General features: G+C 37.3%; 1 protein-coding gene across 1 annotated transcript in view; it reads left to right on the forward strand.

The window, feature by feature from the left end:
• csmd3b (CUB and Sushi multiple domains 3b) overlaps nt 1-24,385 on the forward strand; it is a 393,297-nt gene that overhangs the window by 211,341 nt on the left and 157,571 nt on the right. The window contains exons 13-21 of the mRNA XM_079590749.1: nt 5,911-6,093; nt 9,527-9,853; nt 11,315-11,509; nt 12,476-12,614; nt 13,201-13,388; nt 15,000-15,188; nt 16,791-16,907; nt 17,513-17,728; nt 19,047-19,235. Coding sequence (XP_079446875.1) covers nt 5,911-6,093; nt 9,527-9,853; nt 11,315-11,509; nt 12,476-12,614; nt 13,201-13,388; nt 15,000-15,188; nt 16,791-16,907; nt 17,513-17,728; nt 19,047-19,235 — 1,743 coding nt within the window. The remainder of the gene's footprint in view (nt 1-5,910; nt 6,094-9,526; nt 9,854-11,314; nt 11,510-12,475; nt 12,615-13,200; nt 13,389-14,999; nt 15,189-16,790; nt 16,908-17,512; nt 17,729-19,046; nt 19,236-24,385) is intronic.

Genomic DNA, 24,385 nt, shown 5'->3' on the forward strand with positions numbered 1-24,385 from the left:
CAATCCCTACAAAACCCATATCTTTGATTATCTCTCCTCCCTCAAGGTTTTGTAATAAATTAGTGTCGGGGTGATGAACAGCGTGCCATTCAGTATAATGAGAGAGACTGACTGAGGTAGACAGAGAAAGAGACCGAGAGACCAAATGAATCCCCTTAAGTGCAAGACCACAGAGATAAAAAAAATATATATACACAAAAAAAACAGATTACTGTATGATATCCCTGAGAGAGACTGGCAAAATATTACAGATTGTATTAGATTTGTCTCTTTTCGTTTTTTTCTTCTCTGCACATATTATAATTCATCCTATATATGCCACACACAAGCACAGTGGCTTTGTTTCTTAATTTTGAATTTCTAGGTAGATCTAATTGAAGCTGTCAATCATAAATACATGATGGTCATACATGAGGGGATAAAAAAATGTGTGGCTTGGACATACATAAAGGATGAGTTTGATTGCATGTGCAAAACACAGACTTGAACCTCATTAAACACATATAGGATGAATTGTGAGAATAAAAAAATATATTTTGAGTTATATATTCTTAAATTGTTAAGAACAGTGGTTCTCAAACGTGTCCTGGAGGACCACCAGCCCTGAACATTTTGTATGTCTCCCTCATCTATCACACTGGGTGTGAATTACACAATGGCCTTCAGGGGGGTCATATATATATTATTATGTTTTTTAGGCGACAGGTTTTATAATTACCTTATTAAAATCTACTTACATCTGCGTATCTGTGTTGTTCAAACACCTCAATTTAACCAGTTACTATAATCAATCACAAATCTACAGACTGTTACCAATTACTTTTTTTTTTTTTTACCATTAACTAAAGATATTTTTACACTGGAAAGGTGGAACAGAATCTGCATCTGACATGGCATTTATGTTTATGCAAGAATCAACAATACAAAGGCAGGGTGTTCGGGAGGAATCTGTTGCATAAGGTAAATAGCTTATAAACATGAAGGGTGCTCTTGAAAGTCAAATGATGATTATTAAGTCTAAAAAAAATTTGGTGTGGAAAAAGCACATCATATTCTGGCTACAGACAAAATAAACTAATAGCCATTAATGCATTTGTTTATTGCTTTTTACGGATTAGAAAAAAAAGACTTAATATTGGTTATTTCAGTAGCGTGAAAAACAAACCGATTGTTCAACTGGGAATATAGCTATTACATTAAGAAAGCGATCAAAGAACACAGACGCGGTCCATGTATTCAGTCCAATATGAGTTATACACTTTTCAAAAACTCCCGATATAATATCTCAAACTGTCTATGCTGCATATTTTCTGCATTTTGTTGTTTATGATGATAAGAGAGAATTCACGAACAAATCTACTGTAAATGTAATGGCGCAATCTTCATAATGCGGGTAGACTACTTTCTTTGACTCCCCCAACATCTTATTTTGATGTCCTTCAGGGCGATCAAGCCTTCATTACCGGGGTCAGAACCCCCTCTATGATACATCATGTGTGTATTATATCTGATATATAATATAAATCATGAGCCCTTTGAGGTATCCATCCAGATAATGAACACATTAATGGTTCACAGCACTCATTCATTCAATGGAAGACATATTGAGGTTTTCATCGTCTCGTTCATTTACCTGTCAGTTCAAGATTTCACACAAAAGGTTCACTTTAACATGATACAGACTTGATGACATATTTCAAATGATAATTTTTAGAGCCATGATTTAAATCTGTAAGGAGAGAATAGGCTAAGAATAGAAAGCAACAATCGGGTTCCAGAAGTAAAAACTCTCCATTTTCTCCATAAGGAAATTGATTTTGAACGATCACTTATAAATCTTTAAAGACAGCCCTACTGTGATACGAGGCTGTGGTACTCGATAGTATTTGCTTCTGTTGAAGCCTTCAGCCCGCATTATTTCAACTTAGTTTTAAAATAATTGTGTTTAACAGTAGAATTTGTGGTAACAAAAAAAACTTTAAAAAACGACCATTTCCCAAAAATCCAACAATTAAAATTCACCAATGTTTCAAAAAACATATTATTAGTATTTTTGTCCGATTTTAAAATACTTTTTTGCCTTTACATTTTGCAATGTTCACCTCAAATCTGGTTGGCTTGGTTAAGGGCTTATTACGCTTTAACAAATACTTTTTTGAAATCCCTACTTAAGGATTGAATGGATTAAAAACCCCGTCCAGAACCAACGCCGCTGAAAAAGAGGACGGGCACTGTTGCACTCGATAGGCAAAAACTAAAAACCATTCCTTTCAAATGCATTCACATCAAGCATTTCTTTTAAATTAGGGCACAGTGGAGATATAGTTTATCTCATCTAAAGGCCAGTTCACACCGCACCGACAGACGCTGACCAACGCGGACAATCACCAGATTACAGTATGTCACTTCTCAGCGCTTGACCCGACAGCATTCTCAATCTGTGAAACCAAGCTCCTTCTTTCTGTTGCCTTCTGTCGGTGCAGCGTGAATTGGCCTTAAGAGTGTACACTTAAAATACAAATGCAGTCCATTATGCTGACGTCTGTGATGAATGCATATTCTGCACGGGTCATTAGTTGTGTTTATGGGGACTGAAGTTTGATGGCTACATTTCACTTATTAGTAAACTACATTTGTCATTTTCTGTTGATGAATTTATATCCTTATGTTTTAGCTCTGAGGCTGCACTATGTTCTTATTTCTTGTAACAAACTTAATGACATAAAAACAAAACATTTACTTGATCACAAAGGTTCAAATTAACATACAATACAAACCAGTCCCATATTCTTAACTCTTGCGGTCTCATTGTTATTTATAGCTTTATGGCATTATTCAAAATGAATGTGACTTAATTAAATCAAGTCTGGTTTTTAACCTTTTTTGGACTGACTTTAGATTCTTAGTTTCAAAATAATAAAATTCACTCTCTTTTCCTTGAGCACATTTATTTTTATATAGTATTCGGATGTACCTCATAGTCATATACCTCCACTGCTAACTTAAAGAGGACCTGTTTTTCCCTTTTTCAAATTCTGGATTTTGTTTTTGAGCTCTAGAATAGGTATTTATTAGAATTTACTAGAATAATTCTCTACATATTCTCTTCCCAGTCTGTCAGTAACGCTCTGTTTAGTTCCTGTCTCTATGAAGCCACTCCTTCTGAAAAACACACTGTGCTCTGATTGGTCGGCTGGAGCAGTGTGTTATGATTGGTCAATCGCTTCGACCATAACCGCCAGTTTCAACACTAACTAACTAAACCAGGCCCCACCCCTTTATTCTGCGTATGTCTTGGGCGTGAATTATTTAAATGAGGACGTGTTCGTTCTCAGAAGAAAACTTAAGACAATTGAGTTCAGAAAAAGTGTGCACTGAAATAGAGAATAACTCCCTTATGAGTGACTTTGTGCTTTGTAACTTTGCAGACCTTTTTTCATGCTCAAACGGCAACATTACACACTAAAGAAAGAACATTGAAAAAAAGGTGCTCTTTAAAGACTGCAAGTTTGACTTTGTAATAACATTGAAGAAACAAAACTGCTATGGAAAGAAACTAGTGGTGAATTTGAATGTAGACTGAATATCTGGCTTCTGGCTATTACCGATTACAAGTGTTTTTAAATGGCCTTTTTTAAACTTTTTGTTTAAATAATTCAGAGAATAACAATCTACTCAAGTGAAGTCTCTTTTAAGTGTCAGTGCTTATGCATTACTGACGTGGATTATTGAGTATCCGTAGCTGAGCTCTGTGCTTGCTTTGGCACACAGTTTCAAAAGCACCAGCATATGGCCGCGCTCATTAACATACCTTCTTTTATAAATAATTGTGTTTGTATTCTCTCTAGCCAGAACTCTTCAACTACTATGTTGTGGCTTAAAAACCTAATTTAATTTAATGCTTCAAAGAAATAAAAGCAGAGATCCGCCTGGGAGTGTACTCGACTCATGTGACTCGTGTTTTAGAAATGCCTCGTTTCGTGTCTAGACTCCACATAAAACTCGACTTTGTGATAATGAGCACTTTCTTGAGAGAGATAAAGTCAGCATTATTGAAATAAAACAATATCCATGGGATACACAAAGGATGAGATAAATTACTTGCCATTTTCCAATGAATAAGAAATGGTTTTTGAGATTACATTTATTTATAGGCCTTTATGTGAAGGCCGACTTAATGAGTCCTGCTATATGGTAAATGCTCAGAATGCTTTTTGATGTATTACATGCCAAAGTTCACTGATACTGTGATTCCCTGGCTATTTCAGGAAGAAAAACACAGGTCCCAAACTTCCCCTGAGTGGGCTGTGCGTGTGCTTACATATACAGAATCAACCTTTTGTATTTGATTTGATAGCTTGTTAACACAATTGATCTTCCCAGCGAGGTCCTCAGGTTTACAAGCGCACAGAACACCCATCACATTAAGCGGCGCGAGAGAAGCGTAGGGGTTCGCATCTGACACGCTGACCTCACGTCTAGTGCTGCCCAGAATTATTCACACGCCATCAGCTCCTACAGACAATTTGTACTCTATTTTTTGCCTCATCATAAACACAAAGCAGTAAATATGGCCTAACCTTCCCCTAGCCACCCCACACGATTGACCAACGGAGTAAAGCATTGTAGTAGTCATAAAGAGACTGTCATGTCGGAAATTAATGCTATACATCAAGCATTGGCCAAAGACCTCCATTATACCTCAGGAGAAATCCCCCCTCCTACATTCTCAAACTTTGATTTGATTTTAAATGAAATTTAGGCGTTTTTTTCCCTCTTCCTTTAGCAAACCATCAAGCATCCTTATTCGGAACAGAGTTCATAGTTCAACTGTGCATGGCCGTGCAAAGTGTCTGGGAAGATTTATAGCCCATTTCAGGAGCCTGCCGCCCACTGAGTCGATTCTATGCAGATGGAAGGTCTTATCTAGGTATGGTGACCCCCAGACTCACGGTGGGAACGTCCTGCATGGCCGGCTCCACCATTAAAGGCTCCAGGTGTTGGAGCTTATCTGGGCTGAACAGAGAGTTTTGGTGCCGTTCTGTTCCGGTCAACTACTCTTGAGTGGAGAACATCTGATGAGTTCAGTCCATCGTTGGACTTTTGCAGTTCAGTTTGGTGCCAGTTGTCTCCCTTCTTCAGATTGGAGTCATTTGCTTGAAGTCCGTAGATTTATCTACCACTTTAATATGGAGAGGAATTGACATTTGCGCAACCCGCAAGACTTCCTTGGACCACCAGCTGCACCAGAAAGATCATGCTGTCTGATTCACATTTTTACTGGTGAACAAAATGGCAGTCAGACCAGCCTGGTTAATGAAAATTAAAAAGTGAAGCCACGGTTCAGACCCGTCGACACCAAGGGCGATAACTGTAATGATAAAGAGATAGCTTTAAAAGACATTCTAGGTATACTAAAAGAATAGCAGATATAATGATAACGGCACAATGGAATGACATGATGAACGATAAAAACATTGACAGCCAATCAGAATCCACCTGATTTTAAAGAGCTTGTGCATTTAAAGTGGCAGACGATAAAATAATAAACTGAACAATATTGTGTGGATGCTAAAATAATTATATTTAGTTATCATTCTTGGTGTGAATGAACCTTTTCTGTTTTCAGTTTACTTTAGTTTCCATTAGTTTCCATTATATAATTGAGTTACCTGTAATACGCTAACTGGTTTAATTTAAAAAGCAGCAAAATTGCTCTGTATAGTGGTATTTATGTTTAATGAATAAATATACAAATATAAGTCTGGCGTGTCCCTGGCTTAAGCTTTTTTCAGCAGGGCATGAAGCAGTTTGTTAAATAAGAAAAGTGTCTTATTTAACAAACTGCAGCAGTGGAGAGAGGGAATGTGTTGTTTATTGATCACTAATGTTTACATCCTCTCTCTGTAGAAATCGACAAGGAGAGCTGTGGGGACCCAGGCACGCCGCTGTATGGAATGAGAGAAGGAGATGGCTTCTTGAATGGTAACGTGCTACGCTTTGAGTGCCAGTTTGGATTTGAGCTCATTGGAGAGAAAACAATATCGTGTCAGAACAACAACCAGTGGTCTGCCAACATCCCCATCTGCATTTGTGAGTACTGCCAATGCCCCAGTGTGTTGCGAACCGACCAATAGTTTTGGAAATGTTCTTCCTGTCCTTGTTTGTTGCTTTAACAACCGCCTTTATCGGGACGATTATGCTAAATTTAAAGAAGTGTTTTTTTATTTATTCTGTTCTCAAATCTGTTCTATTTCAAGCTAGCCTAGAAATCTAGACGCACCCTAGCGGCAGCAAAATGTATTTTGCAGCCAGGGCAGTCTAGCAACTACCCATAGACCCTCTAGCTGCAAAAACCTAAATTGGGTCAGGCCAATCACGTCGTTTATAGAGTAGGCGGGGGCGGGCTTAACATATGACGACAGAGTTGCGATGGAGAACAGCGGTCTTTCGAATCGGCTTTGGCCGCGACTCTGGAGGACTTGGAGTTAAGTTTTTCTTTAAGAAAAGAGCAAAGAACGGCACTTAAGTCATTCTTAAAAAAGGAAGAAGTGTTCGGAGTTTTGCTGGACCGGATCTTTGCCGCTCTGACTACGTCACCTTTTTCGTTGCTCTGGTTGGTTGTAGCGCTATCCTATTGCGTGCAGAGGCATTTTGAGACACAACCGTTTATCCCGCCCCTCGGATTAAGCCGCGTCTATGGAGAGTTGCCAGACTAAACATCTTGATGTAAGTCTGGCTTGCCAGGCTAATTTCAAGCAGCACCATCGTAAAATTTTAAGGAACCATATGTAAGATTGTGGCCAAAACTGGTACTGCAATCACTTTCAAATTACTGTAGAGCGGTGAATCCCCTCCCCCTCCCCCCTGACTCGAGGTTGCCAGATATGCTGCAGGATCCAGAAAGAACGTCGGCTGCTACAAGGAGCTTCCAATGGCAAGACTAGAGCAGAGCTGGCAACCCGGATACCAAAACACTACTGACTTCGTGATTGGTAGATAGGTGGAGGGTGGCGCTTCAGGCCAAAACACAACATGACAACATCAACATCAGTTGAGGGTTGCAACTTCACTTTTAAATGACAATATCCAGGCCGGACTACTGTTGTCAGTGATATAAGTATTTGAAATGAACACGATTTCTTAATGTCTACTGACACATCATGGCCATTTTATGATTAATTGAAATGCATTTCATACGGTTCCTTTAAATGTGTATTTCTTTCATGTTAAAATACGTTTCCCCTCTCTAAAGTGCAATTAAAATAACACATTAAACAAGGGGGTTGGACTATCTGTTAGCTGACCAGTGGCACATATGGAAAGTGTTTTGGAAACCAGTTTGAAAACAGTCATTGTTTTTGACACTAGTGGCACAGAAATCACACACGCTTAATCGTTAAAGGTTTTTCAGCCAAATGTTCATGATCCATTAGAATTTTCATATAACTGTTTTATTAACTTTCCTGTCTTTGCCTTTTCTTCAAAATGAATACAGAAATCTCTGAGGCTGCTAAAATAATTGGCTTATATATACAGCCAACCGGGAGACTTCCTCAGCTGCAGTGACATCTGCTAGATTTTGATTCTTCACCTCTAGGCTCTTTGCTTAAAAAAAGAAGAAGAATGCATCACTAAAATTTCTCCACGTCTAATTGGAAGATTGAACAGATCAGCTGTATTTATAGCCTGAAGTCCATTTGTCTCATAAATGTCGTTTGTCAGAACGTAATCAACAGCAGAGTGACAGTCTCCATATGGCGTATGAAACACATACACATGGCTAAGTGCTGTGTTATTACACTGATGTATGATGCGGCATGTTTTATTTGTTGCCGTGTGCTTTTTTTGTCATCATGGGAGAAGAAACATTATAGACCTTCGCACCAGAGAAACAAGGGCGCAGCCATCTTTAAGATATTGTCTTTGAACTTCGTTTTTTTTTTCTGTATATTTTTATGGTATTGCTGTCCACGAGTAATTAGCTTTTGAAGTGGATTTACTTAATGTAAAGTTAACGAAAGTTATCATGAAGATTGTAATGTTTAAAGCAGATGTCAGTCGACCCGGAAGATTCTAAAACGAGCCGTTCATTCATAAATACACAAGATCGCTGTGAAAATACAGATACAAATACAGAAAGGGGAGGGGCTAAAGAAGCTCTATACCATGAACATAGCTATACATTAATCTTTTGTTTAAATTAATAGATATTCTACTCTATTGTACTCTATTCAACTCTACTCTATTCCACTCTACCTTATTCTACTCTATTCTATTCTACTCACCTCTATTCTACTCTACCTTATTCTACTCTATTGTACTCTATTCTATTCTACTCTACTGTATTCTATTATATTCTACTCTACCTTATTCTACTCTATTGTACTCTACTGTATTCTATTATATTCTACTCTACCTTATTCTACTCTATTGTACTCTATTCTACTCTACTGTATTCTATTCTACTCTATTCTACTGTATTCTATTCTACTCTATTCTACTCTATTCTACTCTACTCTATTCTACTCTATTCTATTCTACTCTATTCTACTCTATTCTATTCTACTCTATTCTACTCTACTCTACTCTATTCTACTCTATTCTATTCTACTCTATTCTACTCTATTCTATTCTACTCTACTCAATTCTACTCTACTTTATTCTACACTCCTTTTTCTACTCTACTCTATTCTTCTCTACCTTATTCTACTCTATTCTACTCACCTCTATTCTACTCTATTCTACTCACCTCTATTCTACTCTAATCTACTCTACTCACCTCTATTCTACTCTATTCTACTCACCTCTATTCTACTCTATTCTAATCTATTCTACTCTAATCTACTCTACTCTATTATACTCTATTCTACTCACCTCTATTATACTCACCTCTATTCTACTCTATTCTACTCTAATCTACTCTATTCTACTCTGTTCTAATCTATTCTACTCCTATTCTACTCTACGCTACACTACTTTACTCTACTCTACTCTACTCACCTCTATTCTACTCTATTCTACTCACCTCTATTCTACTCTATTCTAATCTATTCTACTCTATTCTACTCTAATCTATTATACTCTATTCTACTCACCTATATTATACTCACCTCTATTCTACTCTATTCTACTCTAATCTACTCTATTCTACTCTGTTCTAATCTATTCTACTCCTATTCTACTCTACGCTACACTACTTTACTCTACTCTACTCTACTCACCTCTATTCTACTCTATTCTAATCTATTCTACTCACCCTGATTCTACTCTACTCTATTCTACTCTAATCTACTCTATTCTACTCTAATCTACTCTATTCTACTCTACTCTACTCTACTACTCACCCTGATTCTACTCTACTCTATTCTACTCTAATCTACTCTATTCTACTCTACTCTATTCTACTCTATTCTAATCTATTCTACTCCTATTCTACTCTATGCTACTCTACGCTACGCTACTCTATGCTATGCTACGCTACTCTACTTTACTTTACTCTACTTTACTCTATTCTTTATTTCAGTTCCCTGTCTTTCAAACTTCACTGCTCCCATGGGCACAGTTCTTTCTCCGGATTACCCAGAGGGCTATGGGAACAACCTTAACTGTGTGTGGCTGATCCTATCAGAGCCCGGCAGCCGTATCCACCTGGCCTTCAATGACTTTGACCTGGAGGCTCCGTACGACATCCTGGCCGTGAAGGATGGAGAGATGCTGGACTCGTCTGTGCTGGGCCGTTTCACTGGGGCCGAGGTGCCGTCACACCTCACCAGCAACAGCAACATCCTCCGGCTGGAGTTCCAGGCTGACCACTCCATGTCCGGCAGAGGTTTCAACATCACCTACACCAGTGTGTGGTCCTCCTTATGCCTTTATAATCTGCATTATGTCTGCATGGAGCATTTGTTAAGCATATATGAAGCATGAATTCTGGAACGCAATGTTCATTTTAAGCATGTGTTATGTTTTAAAGTTTACTAATAGCAGTTACCGCTTTTTCTCTACAGGTAATGAAATAATCTTATATTTGAATAATTAGTTTTTACAGTTATAATATACCGCATTGAGAGAAGTTCTATTTTTGATAATCACTGTTAAATTCAGTCAGTTGTATTTAAAAAAAATCCCTTTGTTTAATCTAAATAGTTAAAATATAAATTTGTTATTTGGTCAAAATATTTTAGACAAATAATAATACTTAGTCAAAAGTGACATTTTATTTGTCTTTTTTTCATGAAAATATCCTTTAAATGTTATATAATATATTATATATAGTATAATATAATATAGAATCCTTTATATCAAGTTAATATTATATTTAGTTTTATATTTATGCATTTAATATTCTATTTCAAAAATATCCTGTGTGTGTGTGTGTGTGTGTGTGTGTGTGTGTGTGTGTGTGTGTGTGTGTGTGTGTGTGTGTGTGTGTGTGTGTGTGTGTGTGTGTGTGTGTGTGTCATATGAGGTGTTTAAAAAAAAATCTATATTAACATGCATTTCAATCAGTAATTTTGTTATAAATAATGAAATAATGTTCTGTGAAATATAAATTGATTGCATTTGTGCTGAGAACTACAAACTAAAAAGTGTCTGTTTACAGCAACGTCCAGGTGTGTCAGATGCGTATCTGCTCTTCGTCTTTCTGTCAGTGCGCCAGATCTCCCCTCCGCCCCTCATTAGCACACACATGACTTTAATTCACACAATGACTTCTTGATGGTCTTCTTTAAAGGAGATCTGAAATGTCACAATAATCCATCAAAGTCCTCCGAGTGGACATCAGTTTGCATGCATATTAGGTGCGCTACAGTAGCCGTTAATGCTGAACGTTAATATCGAGATCTTTAACAGACTGTTGTCTGTTGAGAGCTGTCAGCGCCGTGATGGAGCACCTTTAAATCTGTATTCATTCTGACAAACGTCATGTCCTTCTTGTAGGCCTTTCCTGTCACTAGACATCCATCAGACACTCAGGGTGTTGTGGAGACAGCCGCTTTCTCGGCCAATCGCCTTGAGCCTCCATATATGCTTCATAGAGTTATGATAAAAACAGCTGAGAGGTCAATAACAGTAAAACTGATAAACAGAGCCTGGAGTGGAAACTTGTCCTACAAAGTACCACAAATCCTCATTCTTTTGAGCGGAGGCTAAATTTGAGATGGGGTGGCCACTTCCTAAGAACATTGTTTTAAACTTCCAGTTGATAAATCAATACAATTGTTAGTGGTATAAATACTTTGACTACTACTCAATGGTGAAAGCCTGTTCTTGACACCATATTACTATCTTATGTCATTCAATCTTCCAGCTTTTGGCCATAATGAGTGTCCGGATCCAGGAGTCCCCCTGAATGCCAGACGCTTCGGTGACAGTTTCCAGCTGGGCAGCTCCATCTCCATCATCTGCGAGGACGGCTTCATTAAGACCCAGGGAGCAGAAACCATCACTTGTGAGCTGAACGGTGGCAAGGTGATGTGGAGCGGTCCCATCCCAAAGTGTGAAGGTATTTATTAGGGCAGAAGTGGACTGGAGTCCTGAATAAGTGCACAGTTGTGCCTAGTTTTCTATGTGACTCTAAATGGAATAGACAGTCACCTGTGGGTCACAGAGACGAGGGTTAATAGGGCATGTAAACCGGGGGGCATGTGGTGGTGAGCAGCCTGTCATCTGTCATTAAAATCCTTGTCAATCCCTCCTTTTTCGCTCAGCATGTTTCTAATTACACTGTAACTCCACTCATATGGTCAGAGGAATAGAGTGACAGACTAAAGGTGTCGCCCACTCGCCACTGTAACACCTTTCTGCAGGTTTTGGGGGATTGCAAATATGTAAAGTGGGGTATATTGGACAGCCAACGGATCTTTATTATTTATCAGTTAAGCCGTCTTCATTAAAGATGCATATGGAAGCTTGTTACCGCCACAGAATAAAAAATAAAAAAGGTAATTGTGACTTTTTGTCTCACAATTTAGACTTTTTGTCTCAGAATTGCATGATATAAAGTCGCAATTGTATGTTTTGAAGTCAGAATTGTGAGAAATAAACAACATTTTTGGAGACTTCCATGTTTATATCTCGCAATTCTGACTTTATAACACGCAATTGGGAGATATAAAGTCAGAATTGCATAAAGTCGCAATTGTGTGTTATAAAGTCAGTTATAAAGTCGAGAAATAAACTTGCAATTTGGACTTTTTTTTCTCAGAATTGCATGTTTATATCTCGCAATTCTGACTTTTAAACACACAATTCTAGGGAAACTAAGTCAGAATTGCAAGATGTAAGCTCGCAATTGTGAGTTAAAAATTATCTTTCAAAATGTTTTATTCTGTGGTGGAAACGAGCCTCCATAGATACATGTGATCATGCATAACATATATATTTTTAAACAGTGAGGTTGTATAGGGCAAAGTGGCTTTATGTGAGTGAACAGAAATGCATCTCTGTTTCCCGTCTGGTCTTTCTCCAGCTCCCTGCGGAGGACACTTCTCAGCTCCTAGTGGAATTATTTTATCTCCTGGGTGGCCCGGTTACTACAAAGACTCACTCAACTGTGAGTGGGTCATAGAGGCTGAACCGGGACGCTCCATCAAAATCACATTTGAGAAGTATGCTTTTTTAATTTGAATAGATATTGTTGCTTTGGTACATTTAGATTCAGTGAAAATTCTGAATATGTACTTTTATTCAGAAAGGATGCACTAAATTGATCAAAAGTGACAGTAAAGACACTTACAAGCTTACAAACATTTTCTATTTCAAATAAATGCTGTTCTTTTTAACTTTCTATTCATCAAAGAATCCTGAAAATGTATCATAGTTTCCACAAAAATATTACACAGCACAGCTGTTTTCAACATTGATAATTATAATTATATTTTCTTGAGCAGCAAATCATAATATTTCTGAAGGATCATGTGACACTGAAGACTGGTGTAATGATTCTGAAAATTGACAGAAATAAATTACATGTTAAAATATATTCCCATTAAAAACAGTTCTTTTAAATGATAATAATATTTCACAATATTATTGTTTTTACTGTATTTTTTTCTCAAATTATTGCAGCCTTGCTGAGCAGATGAGACTTCTTTCAAAAACATTAAAAAAAACTTTTAAACAGTAGTGTACAAAAATGTACAGTTGTATCATTGTCTGCAAAAACACTTAATTATTCTCTATTTCTCCAACCAGATTTCAGACAGAGTTGAATTGTGATTTGCTGGAGCTTCACGATGGACCCAATCTTCTCTCTCCTCTGATTGGCTCGTTCAACGGCACCCAGGTGCCTCAGTTCCTGTTCAGCACCGCCAACCACCTGTACATGCTTTTCACCACTGACAACAGTCGCTCAAACAGTGGCTTCAAGATCCTATACGAAGGTAAGTGTACAGTAAACTTCCCACAGTTTCAGAACATGCTATTTGGAAGTTAAAAGTGAAGTATGTAGTTTCTGCGACACACAAAAACAAAGGATATATGTGACCCTGGACCACAAAACCAGTCACATGGGTAAATTTTTTTAAATTGTATATATATATATGAAAGTTGAATAAATAAGCTTTCCATTGATTGATGTGTGGTTTGTTAGGATAGGACAATATTTGGTCGAGATACAACTATTGAAAATCTGGAATCTGAGGGTGCAAAAAAATCTAAACATTGAGAAAATCTCCTTTAAAGTTGTGCATTTATGTTCACGATTGTGCTGCATTCACTCACAAAAATACATGTTTTATATATTTACGGTAGGAAATTTACAATATATCTTTATGGAACATGATCTTTACTTAATTTCCCAATGATTTTTGGCATAAAAGAAAAACTGATCATTTTTTGACCCATACAATGTTTTGTTGTCTCACAAATATACCCGTGCGACTTGTGACTGGTTTTGTGGTCCAGAGTCACATATTCAAACAACCTTGCAAACTTCCCTTTTGCGTGGCATTCACCAACTTAGGAATCACAAACGCAACTCATACGGGTGCTTGTGAAGGCGATATCTCAACAATTCGAAAGTAGGCGACTTTCAATATAATGTCCAACATATAAGGAATACTTTTAGCTGTGTTGTAAGTAATTGAGTAGCCAATACTCTTTCTAGAGCAAAGCATGAATTTCATCACAACTGTTTGAGGCAAATCAAAGTGAACATTATAAACTGCTACATTTGTCTTTCTGAACGGGTGCATGATGATGAAATATAGCATTGAAGCTTCCACTGAAGCGCGTTTCATTGCAATGCCCCATTCGCTTTGAAGACCGGTTTCATCTTTTTAAGGTCTAAACACAGCAAATTTTGTCTTGCATTCCTGTACCCGAAGCTGAGTATCTTTTTCCGTGTAGCGTGTCAGTCAACTATTGGTTGAGCTGGAAAGAGATTGACAGATCTGAACGAACCACTCTCAATGTTTTGATGGTGCCTGGGCGGCTCAATGCTTACACTTTTGAGCGAGATAAACACATTAATGGCATACTAATAGAAGTCAATGAACAATAATTTGGGTTAAGAGAATTTATTTGAACATAAAAACTCTGGAATACTTCTCTTTTAACACCTTGCTATTATAGAGCACCATTATAGGGCCGAAGGTTAATTAAAATGCTCTTAAAGGGATAGTTCACCCAAAAATGAAAATTCTGTCATCATTTACTCACCCTCAAGTTGTTTCAAACCTGTATGAGTTTCTTTCTTCTGTTGAACACAAAAGAAGATATTTAGAAGAATTTCAGTAACCAGACAGTTGATGGACCCCATTGACTTCCATAGTATATATTTTTTCCTACTATGGAAGTCAATGGGGTCCATCAACTGTCTGGTCACCAACATTCTTCAAAATATCTTCTTTTATGTTCAACAGAAGAAAGAAACTCATACAGGTTTGAAACAACTTGAGGGTGAGTAAATGATGACAGAATTTTCAATTTTGGGTGAACTATCCCTTTAAATTAAGCTGTTTTGTAAACCTCATATTTCTGACTATTCCTAGGCGTAACAATAGATGCCTACTCCTGCCTGGATCCAGGGATTCCAGTCAACGGTCTTCGTTACGGTCAGGACTTCTCCATCGGCTCCACCGTGTCTTTCGGCTGCGACTCAGGCTATCGCCTCAGCCACGAAGAGCCGTTGGTTTGTGAAAAGAACCACTGGTGGAGCCACCCACTTCCCACCTGTGACGGTTGGTCTCCTGAGACATTTGTAGCTCTGTGAATCCTTGTGACTGTTTTGTAAAGAAAAAAGGTGACGTGTCAATTTACATCTTGAATAAAAGAGGTTCAGAGTCGGTGACAAAGAGTGTTTAATAGACCGTATTACTAAAGCAGGACAGTGCTAAACAGCAGGCTTGTGAAACCTCCACTGAACGCTGGATGAAAGACGTTACCTGTGTCTTGCCCTGTCAGAGCTTCTTAGGCCGCATGTCCTTCGGCTATTTGATTACATTCTTTCGCTTTCCTTTCTCTAAGGCAGCTAAACTGAAACAATGTGATTCAATGCAAGGCCATTAGCCCGTCGCTGAGGAGGACTCTGAGAGGCAATTTGCTGTGAAGGCTGCTTTAGCTGATAGGAACTGATGCGCTCACCAGATTAGACATCCAGAGGCACTTTTTACTGCGCAGTCATCTCACTTCCATGGGATCTAAATGCAGCTTACATTAGAGGCATGCACCTGCCGACACTGCTGTCTGAGGTAACCGGGTCTGTGGAGACTGTGCATGCTTCCTCCACTGAGCACCAGGCAGGGTTTAAGAAAGAAGCGCATGGACATTGATCCAAATAGAGCAGGCAGAGTATGAGGTGAGGAAAAGTTTCTGAACTCTGCAAGGCATGAACACTATACATTGAATAGAGTTGCATCAAAAAAAAGAGGGGGGTGTTTTCACTCCCTATCTCCTAGGTCCGATTTTAAGATTTTGATACGTTGTTTTCACTCATATTGGAAGGAACTGAATTCATACTGTAGTAGAAAAGTGGTCTTTCCAATTGTGGTCTCAGATTTTGGGACTCCACTGGATTGTAATGGATACACTCCCTTTCAAACATTTAGGTTCGATTTTTTAAATGTTTTTGAAAGAGTCTCTTGTGCTCATCTAGGCTGCATTTATTTTATCAAAAATACAATGTAATATTGTGAAATATTATTACAATTTAAAATAACTGTTTTCTATAGTAATATATTTTAAAATGTAATTTATTTCTGTGATCAAAGCTGAATCGTCAGTATTATTACTCCAGTCTTCAGTGTCACATGATCCTTCAGACATCATTATAATATGCTGATTTGTGTAATGTCTGGTCAGGCAAAAGAAGAGGAGATGGAGAGGTGGATTTGAAAGCAGCTATACAGCTTTATTTATAAACTAAAGCAAAGAAGATAACGCAAATAATAGGAGTCGCAGGAGTAAACAAACATAACAGCTTTTTGGCATATGCACAAAGATAATACTGGACAAGGAGAATAATTAAACTGAGGGCTTAAATACACAGGAGAAAACAAACTGAACAAGAAACAGGTGCACAAAGCAATCCGTAACCATGACAACAAAAGAGGAAATGTGAATTTTAGTTTCTCTCATACTGACCCTAGACTCTTGAACGGTAGTGTATGCAAGTGCTTAGGAGTTTCAGTCACTAGAAACCAAGACACAGATGTTATTTTGACATGTCAGCTGATAAGCCAAGTATACGAGCTGATAGAAGAAAGAAATTGTTTATGGTTGTGTAGTTAGCATCTATTGCATTTAAGTGAAAGGTGTGTTTAAGTAAGTCCTCTGCCCTATAGCACTCTGTGGAGGTGATGTCCGAGGACCGGGAGGCACCATCCTTTCCCCTGGATACCCTGAGGTCTATCCCAGCTCCCTGAACTGCACCTGGACAGTGGAGGTCAGCCATGGCAAAGGTAAAACCACTACTGATATCTTACCTACAGACTTATATAAATACATTTGAATATGCCAGATACTGCAGACTTAAACACAGTATGAACTGATGATAGGGTGAAAAGCAAGCTCCGAGAGTCCATCACATAGTCTGTCATGAATACAGATGTAGGTACTTGTCCATGCCCTACTCTCAAATATCATTATCCAACCTTTGAGTTCAGAATAATGAAAGTTCCTCTGAATTTTAATTTCCCATGGCTGCTAATGCATATCAGTTTTGAAGGCCATTATGTTTAGTGGACAGATCAGTTAGGACTAAAAATACACTTTTCTCTTTCTGACAAAAAAGGGTCAGCATCAAAATTGTCTTTGTTCTACAGTACGTGACCTCAGTCAAGGGCTGTTGCTTAATTCACAGTGCCTGAGAAAAAGTTTTAATGAATGGGCCTCCATTCCCACCTTGCCTTGTATAATAAGCTTGACCCTACATTTTTGATCATTCCTTTTACTCTTCTCTCTTTTTGCCCATTATCTTCCTACTCCAATCTCCACCGGACAGTCAGAAGTTGACCAGAAACTTGAACCATGCTTCATTTGTGCATTGGTTTTGTTTCCCCAATAGGCGTTCAGTTCACCTTTAACACCTTCCACCTGGAGGATCATCATGACTATCTGCTCATCACTGAGAACAGGAGTTTTGTTCAGCCACTCGCCCGCCTCACAGGCGCAGAACTGCCCTCGCCCATCAATGCAGGACTCTATGGCAACTTCAAGGCCCAGCTCCGCTTTATATCGGACTTCTCCATCTCATACGAAGGTTTCAACATCACATTTTCAGGTGAGGGACGTCCTGGAGAACGGGGACGCTGGGGCAGTAGTTGAGTCCTTGTGTTGTATACCTTGTGACAGTATTGAGTTATTGTGATTGTGCGTCAAGTAGTGTTATTTTAGTTTTATTATCACTTTTAAGAGTGATTTTTTTTCTCTCAGGGGAGCTTTAATTTAGCTTTATTCTTCTGAATAAGATACATTTTTGTACCTGAGCGTGCCCTATTAAAACCATTGTTTATAGGCACATACCTATGTATAAAAATGTATAGGATAATGCAATGTAAGTCGCTTTGGATAAAAAGCGTCTGCCAAATGCTTAAATGAAAATGTAAACATTAAAACATTTATTAAACCTTATTTTATTTGTTTAGGTTTTTAATTAATTTTAATTTTTTAATGAAAGAGTGCCGCCATTGATTTTGAATCAGCTTTTATTTTTAAGTTTTAATGTTAATTTTGGTTAAATGTATCTTTATGTTATGTTATGTTTATTCATTTTTTTATATATATATATATATATATATATATATATATATATATATATATATATATATATATATATATATATATATATATATATATATATATATATATATATATTGCTATTTAGGTTTAATTTATTTAGTTTACATTTTTATTTCTAGTTAATCATTTTAGTGCTTGTACTAAAAGAAAATGTCAGTTTATTGCCAAGCCTACATTTAAAATTGTATTTATTTTATAACAACAACTAATTTTTATATTTTATTTTGTTTCAACGCACATAAATGTTTTTAATAGTCTTAGTTTTAGTTAACGATAATAACCCTGGCATCAATTATTGTTGTTAATATAAATTTTCATTACTACATCTTTGTAAAACTCTATACTCTATAAAACTCTATAGCATTTGATATAAATGCCACTAGTGAATTTAACAAAAATACAAACAAAAATTTTAATTAAAATTAATGAAAATATGAAATAAAATGTATTTAAAAAATAGAGCTATTAGAATATAAACAAGAAAAGAAAAAGGTAACACTTTAATTTAAGGTGACATAGTTACATGTTACTACATGTATAGTAATAACAGTAAATTATGCATAATTACAAGTAACTAACTAACCCTAAACAAAACCCTAACCCTATCGGTCTATATTAAGTACACGTAGTTAATTAATATTACTCACTACTTATTTGAGTAAGTACAATGTAACTACGTCACTTTAAAATAAAGTTTAACAACAAAAAAAAACATGTTTTTGTATTTTCAAGTTCATTATTACTTCTATTACATAAAATGATGTGTAATTTCATATTCTTTCAAATTCTGTTTCTCTCAGAATACAACCTGGAGCCATGTGAGGATCCAGGAGTGCCAGATTTTGGGCGGCGTAACGGTTACAGCTTTGGTATCGGAGATACTCTCACCTTCTCTTGTAACATGGGCTACCGGCTGGAGGGAGCGCCAGAGATCATCTGCCTGGGAGGGGGTCGGCGCATGTGGAGCGCACCTCTGCCAAGGTGTGTTGGTACGTTGTCAGCTGTTTTCATTCATTTAAACTTTTATTCTCTTGATTCACTACCAAACGGCACTCCACATGGACGTATTGCTGATTCTAAAGAAAGATTACGCTGACGTTTTCACTTTGACTGTCAGCCCGATGATGAACCTGCTTTTACACAGGATAAATCAGAGGGGTTCAAACAATGAGTGGTTTAAAGGGACAGTTCACCTAAAAATGAGAAGCCTGTCGTTATTTACTCAACCTCGCATCGATTCAAACTTGTATGTTCTTTCTTGGAAAACGGAAGATGAATTTTTGAAGAATATACTGGCCATTCTTTTCAATATAATGCAAGTCCAAACACCGTATCCTGACCAGACGTGACACGACGCTGCAACATGCAATAAAAGGCATCTTTTAGTTATTCAGAGTTTGATTAATCTCAGATCGTGAAAAAAAATTAGGGACCAAGTGTGAACAAAAAAGTGTATTCCATGACAGATTGTTTTAGTCACTCAGTATTTATTTTGAATAATGTTAAAATGGTGTAATATTTATTTATTAGATTGTGCATATCCATTTTGTGCAAGAGAGACTCCGCCCATACGCTCTTCTGATTGGCTGTGATTTTTGATTGATTTTGTTCTTGTGATTCTCGTAGTCACTAAACTATGCGTCGCTGGAATCGCATCGCGTCTGGTCAGGACACGTTGTGAGGCCTTCACAATAAAAAAAAGCACAATTTATGCACAATTTTCGAAGAAAGCCATACAGAGTTTTCATCCGTTTACTCCAATAAGGCCACGGTCACTTTCTTTGCTTGGCTCGAAGTCGAGCCTGATTATGATAGAGTAATTGGTCCCCGCTGCTTCCCTGGAAACACAAAGAGTCATCGTGTTACTGTGCAGAGGGGTCATGTTTCCATTTTGGTTCCCAGAGCTAATAAACTGCAGGACAGAAGCGTATTTCCACGCCAAACTTCCTTCACAGTTGCTTTCACAATTCAGCTTGGCTGGCTATACTGCCGAGAGCATTTGAAGTGATTTAGTAGCACTATTGTCATGTTTCAGTGTTTCTTGATTGTATCTCTCAGTGTATCTTGCTCACCGTTGTCAGTAAGTGACTCCTCGGCTATAAAGCATTCATCAGACGTAGACGGAGTGGGCTGAAGCGGCATCAATTGTAAGTTAGCCGTGCATGTCACAAGACAGGGGCATAAACAAAATAGCAATTATAATAATGGAGAACTTTTGCTAGTGTCGCTTCACTTTTCTCTGGTCATGAGGGGTCACCGGCCATTTTTCACATTAATTGAAAAAAATAATAACTGCATTCATCATGGCTGTTTGTCTTCAGATTTATTTATTTATATTTTTTCTACACTCAACCAGGAGGTTGTGTCCCCACAGTATTCTCTGTAGGTAGAAAAGCAAATCAAGGATCACATCCGAACAAGGTTACATCCAGTGGTGGATTATGGGTGACTGCCTACACAAACAAATCGGGAATGGTGGTTTGCGCAATTGCAATTTTATTTAGCTCATTTGCACGCGTCACATTGTCACATCGGTTAGGACTGTCACAATATCATATTTTCACTTGATTATAGTGGCCAAAAGGATTCACAATAACAATGTTTTACAAATAGTTATAGTTATCCAGGGCTTGACATTAACTTTTTTTGCTCAATAGCCACTGTGGCTTGTGGTTTTCCAGAGTTACTACTCCACTCAGCATTTTAACAGGCCACAATTTTGACATCGATACCATGGGAAAAAACTGCCATATACAGGATTGGGTCCTTAAAATGTCTTAAATAAAGTTTTCCTGATAAAAGGCCTTAAAAAGTTTTAAAATGTCCTAGATTCAGATTCGATGGATCTTAAATATGTCACATTACTGCTAAAATTTCTCCAGTCTGACTGACCTAATGTCCGTCAAATAGCGAAGCGCCGAATCGCGATAATGATTCTTATTACATAAACACAGCGATTGATAATGATAATGTTTTTCTGGTAGAGCTGGTGAGACTCGCGCTGCCTGTCTCTGTGAGAGATTTTATAGTGAGAAATCAAATCAAATGAGCATAACAGCACACATAAAAAAACTCATAGAAGAAACATACTGAGATAAAAACTCAAAATGTTAATTTTTTTATTTTTAACATATGATATAGTTCAGACTACTTAACTTAACTAGTTAAGAAGCATAACATGACAGGAACTATTTTGCTGAATATTCTCACGATTGCAAATGTTACATTGATTTTAGTTCAATAAATAAGTAGTTAATATTAAATTACTTCAATTACTTAGGTTAAACATTAAATATTACATATACGCATGTAATATAATGTGTATTTCCATCACAGGTTTGGTCTTAAATCTCATTCAAAGTGGCATTAAAAAGGTCTTTAAAAGTCTTAAATTTAACTTGTTTACATCTGTAGACACCCTGATATACATTATTATCTCATAATTGACCTAATATACTTGCTGTCACTTTAAGACCTGACACATGGATCCATTATACTGTTACACATGTGTTTTCTTGCTCTTCTGTTTATGTTCACTTAAAACATACGGACTGTGTTGACGTGAAAACTCGCCAAGACCAGCGTTTTGACATTAGCTTGTGTGTATTTGACTGTTTTAGTGCAATAAGAAGCGAAAAATAACTCAATTTAGTACTGAGAGGCAGCTTTATGTGCGCAAACTTTGGTAGTGAGCACAAAATCTTACAGTGATTACACCAACAATATTCATCCGGAGCAAATGAAACGATTGAGTGAGGAGAGGCGGGTTTGCGTGTCACTCACTGTCGGAGAGATTCATAAGAGAGTGAGAAAGCGCAGCTGGTATCATGTATCTATTCTGCAGAAAGTTGTCCTCGGGTGCCATACAAGCCTCCGCCACAGGTTGCTGGTTCTTGAGATTAACAGAGTGACAGCAGAGACTGGATCACCTCGAGGAGCTGAAGGTGTTTTTAGTTTTGGATTAAAACCCATACTTTCCACTTGAGGGGAGGTAGACAAAGGCAGTATATTCATCAAAATCAGCTGACAGTAACACAGGCCTCTGCTTTCCCTCCTATCCATCACAACTATCGATTTTACATTGCAAAAGAAAAATATATATATAAAAAAAAAGACAAATGAGCTTTCTAGGAAACAATTTGGGGTTTGAATAAGCAAGTGTGTTAGACATGACATGGACATAAAACAAACTCCCTCTGACCAATGGGTGGAACTATCTATTCGGCCCGACCAATGACAGACGAGGAGAATTCGGGAAACTTGTTCATTTATTTTTGCAATTGCATTTGTGGCACAGGAATTACACGGTTTAGTTCAACTTTTTCTCCAATAAGTTTATTTCAAGCAGTAATCTCACAGATCTGTTCAAGGAGAAATACATTGAAGCCAACGCAGAACCACAGCCAGCTATTTTTCTCCTCGTCTTTTTTAATCTATTCCTCAAGATGAATCTTCGCGCTGGTAAAGTCTCCTGCAGCATCCGATCGCTCTCTTACACTGCTATTAATCATATGCGGGTGACGTTTATGAGTGGAGACAAGCCTGTTCAATGGGTTGCAATAAGAATTACATTATCTGATCACACGTTATGCTTTTTTCTCATTCAGAGACCACAGGGCATCTTCTCTGACACACACTTTCTGTTAACGTGAAGTTAATCGTTTAACTTGAGCGTTAACACATTATGCGAGACGAGGTTTTGTGTGGTTGAGAGATTGTACTGTGATAAATGAAGTTTGAGATGTTAAGCACCTTGGAATTTGCTTGTAATGCATTAACAGTTTTATAGTCAAGAATTGAATAGATTAGGTTTGTGACAGGTATTCATTTGCCAGCGGTCAAGATGTTTTGAAACATGAAGATGTATCAGGAATTTGGTATAAACTCAGGCTGTGGTCTGAAGAATGGGAATCTGCCCACAAAGGCCACATTTCTATCACAGTCATAATGCGAACACAGTGCTGTCAAGGCTGAAGTCCTGAAGTTTAGTTGAATTGATTTGTACAATACAATTAGTTTCAAAGAAGCTTTGCTAAGAATGTTGCCTTACAAACACCGATGAGGAAAAACACATACATGTGGAAGAAACCTTGAGAGGATCCAAAGGTCCAGGGTTTTATCAGTCCCTGCTGGTAGATGTTATAACTGCACCATTTGATACCAAAAAAAATTGTGTGATTTAAAATTAGCTGTGTATTTGGAAATGTATTTAGTAAGTTATTTGTTTATTTATGCAAGAAACACAAATATTGCATATTTTGTATTATGTTGTAAAGGATGTTTTACCAGTGTTCTTTATTTTCCAGGATATTTTGGATATAAATTGATGTTTTTTGCCCATTCAAGATAGGTGCAAGTCAAGGGCTTCTGGTAACTGGTAACCCAGTCATATAATATTTCCTACACTCGACTCAATTTTAAAGAACAGTTTATGTCAAAAACGTTCTACATAAAGAGAAATGTCTTAAATGGTTGCATATACTTTCATGTTTAACAGGTTATTTCAGGTTTTCTATATGTTTACGAGCTGTTTAATTCGTTAAAAAAAGAAAAAAATATAAATGAAAATGTTATCCATGAAAGGTTCAATATATAAGGCCTGACAGAACCTTTTGAGCTTTCATATAAAACCTTTTCTTCTAAGAGTCTAAAGCCTTATTCGGACTGTAAGTGTTTCTCTTGGGGTCGTAAAGTATTTTCAACATTTACAGTGGCTAGAAGCTGATTTTATTGCCATCCGAATCCAGAATGTCAGTGTTTTCCTTCCACAACCCACGTAAAAATCCCACATCAAGGTCGTGTGGTAATTTAATTCCGTCCGAATCCACATCACCGAGTTTACAAGACGAGATCACTTCAAAATTCACTTTTTAAATCCTTTTTGACCACCGCAGAGCACCATATGATATCTGTTGCACTTCAAAGATGTACACTTTTATTACTGAAATGCTGGAAATTATTTAAAAGAACAATGTTTTATCACCGCTGCACCTCGGCGTGTGGGAACTGTTAAGAACAAAAAGGAGAAAGAGAAGCAAAGCACGCAAAAATTTGAAACGCGCCATTATTGTGCCAGCAATATAAATGATGTATTATATACAATTATATACACTCTAAAAAATGCTGGGTTGTTTTAACC

The sequence above is a fragment of the Phoxinus phoxinus genome (assembly GCF_949152265.1).
Source record: "Phoxinus phoxinus genome assembly, chromosome: 19".
NCBI classification, from domain to species: Eukaryota; Metazoa; Chordata; class Actinopteri; order Cypriniformes; family Leuciscidae; genus Phoxinus; species Phoxinus phoxinus.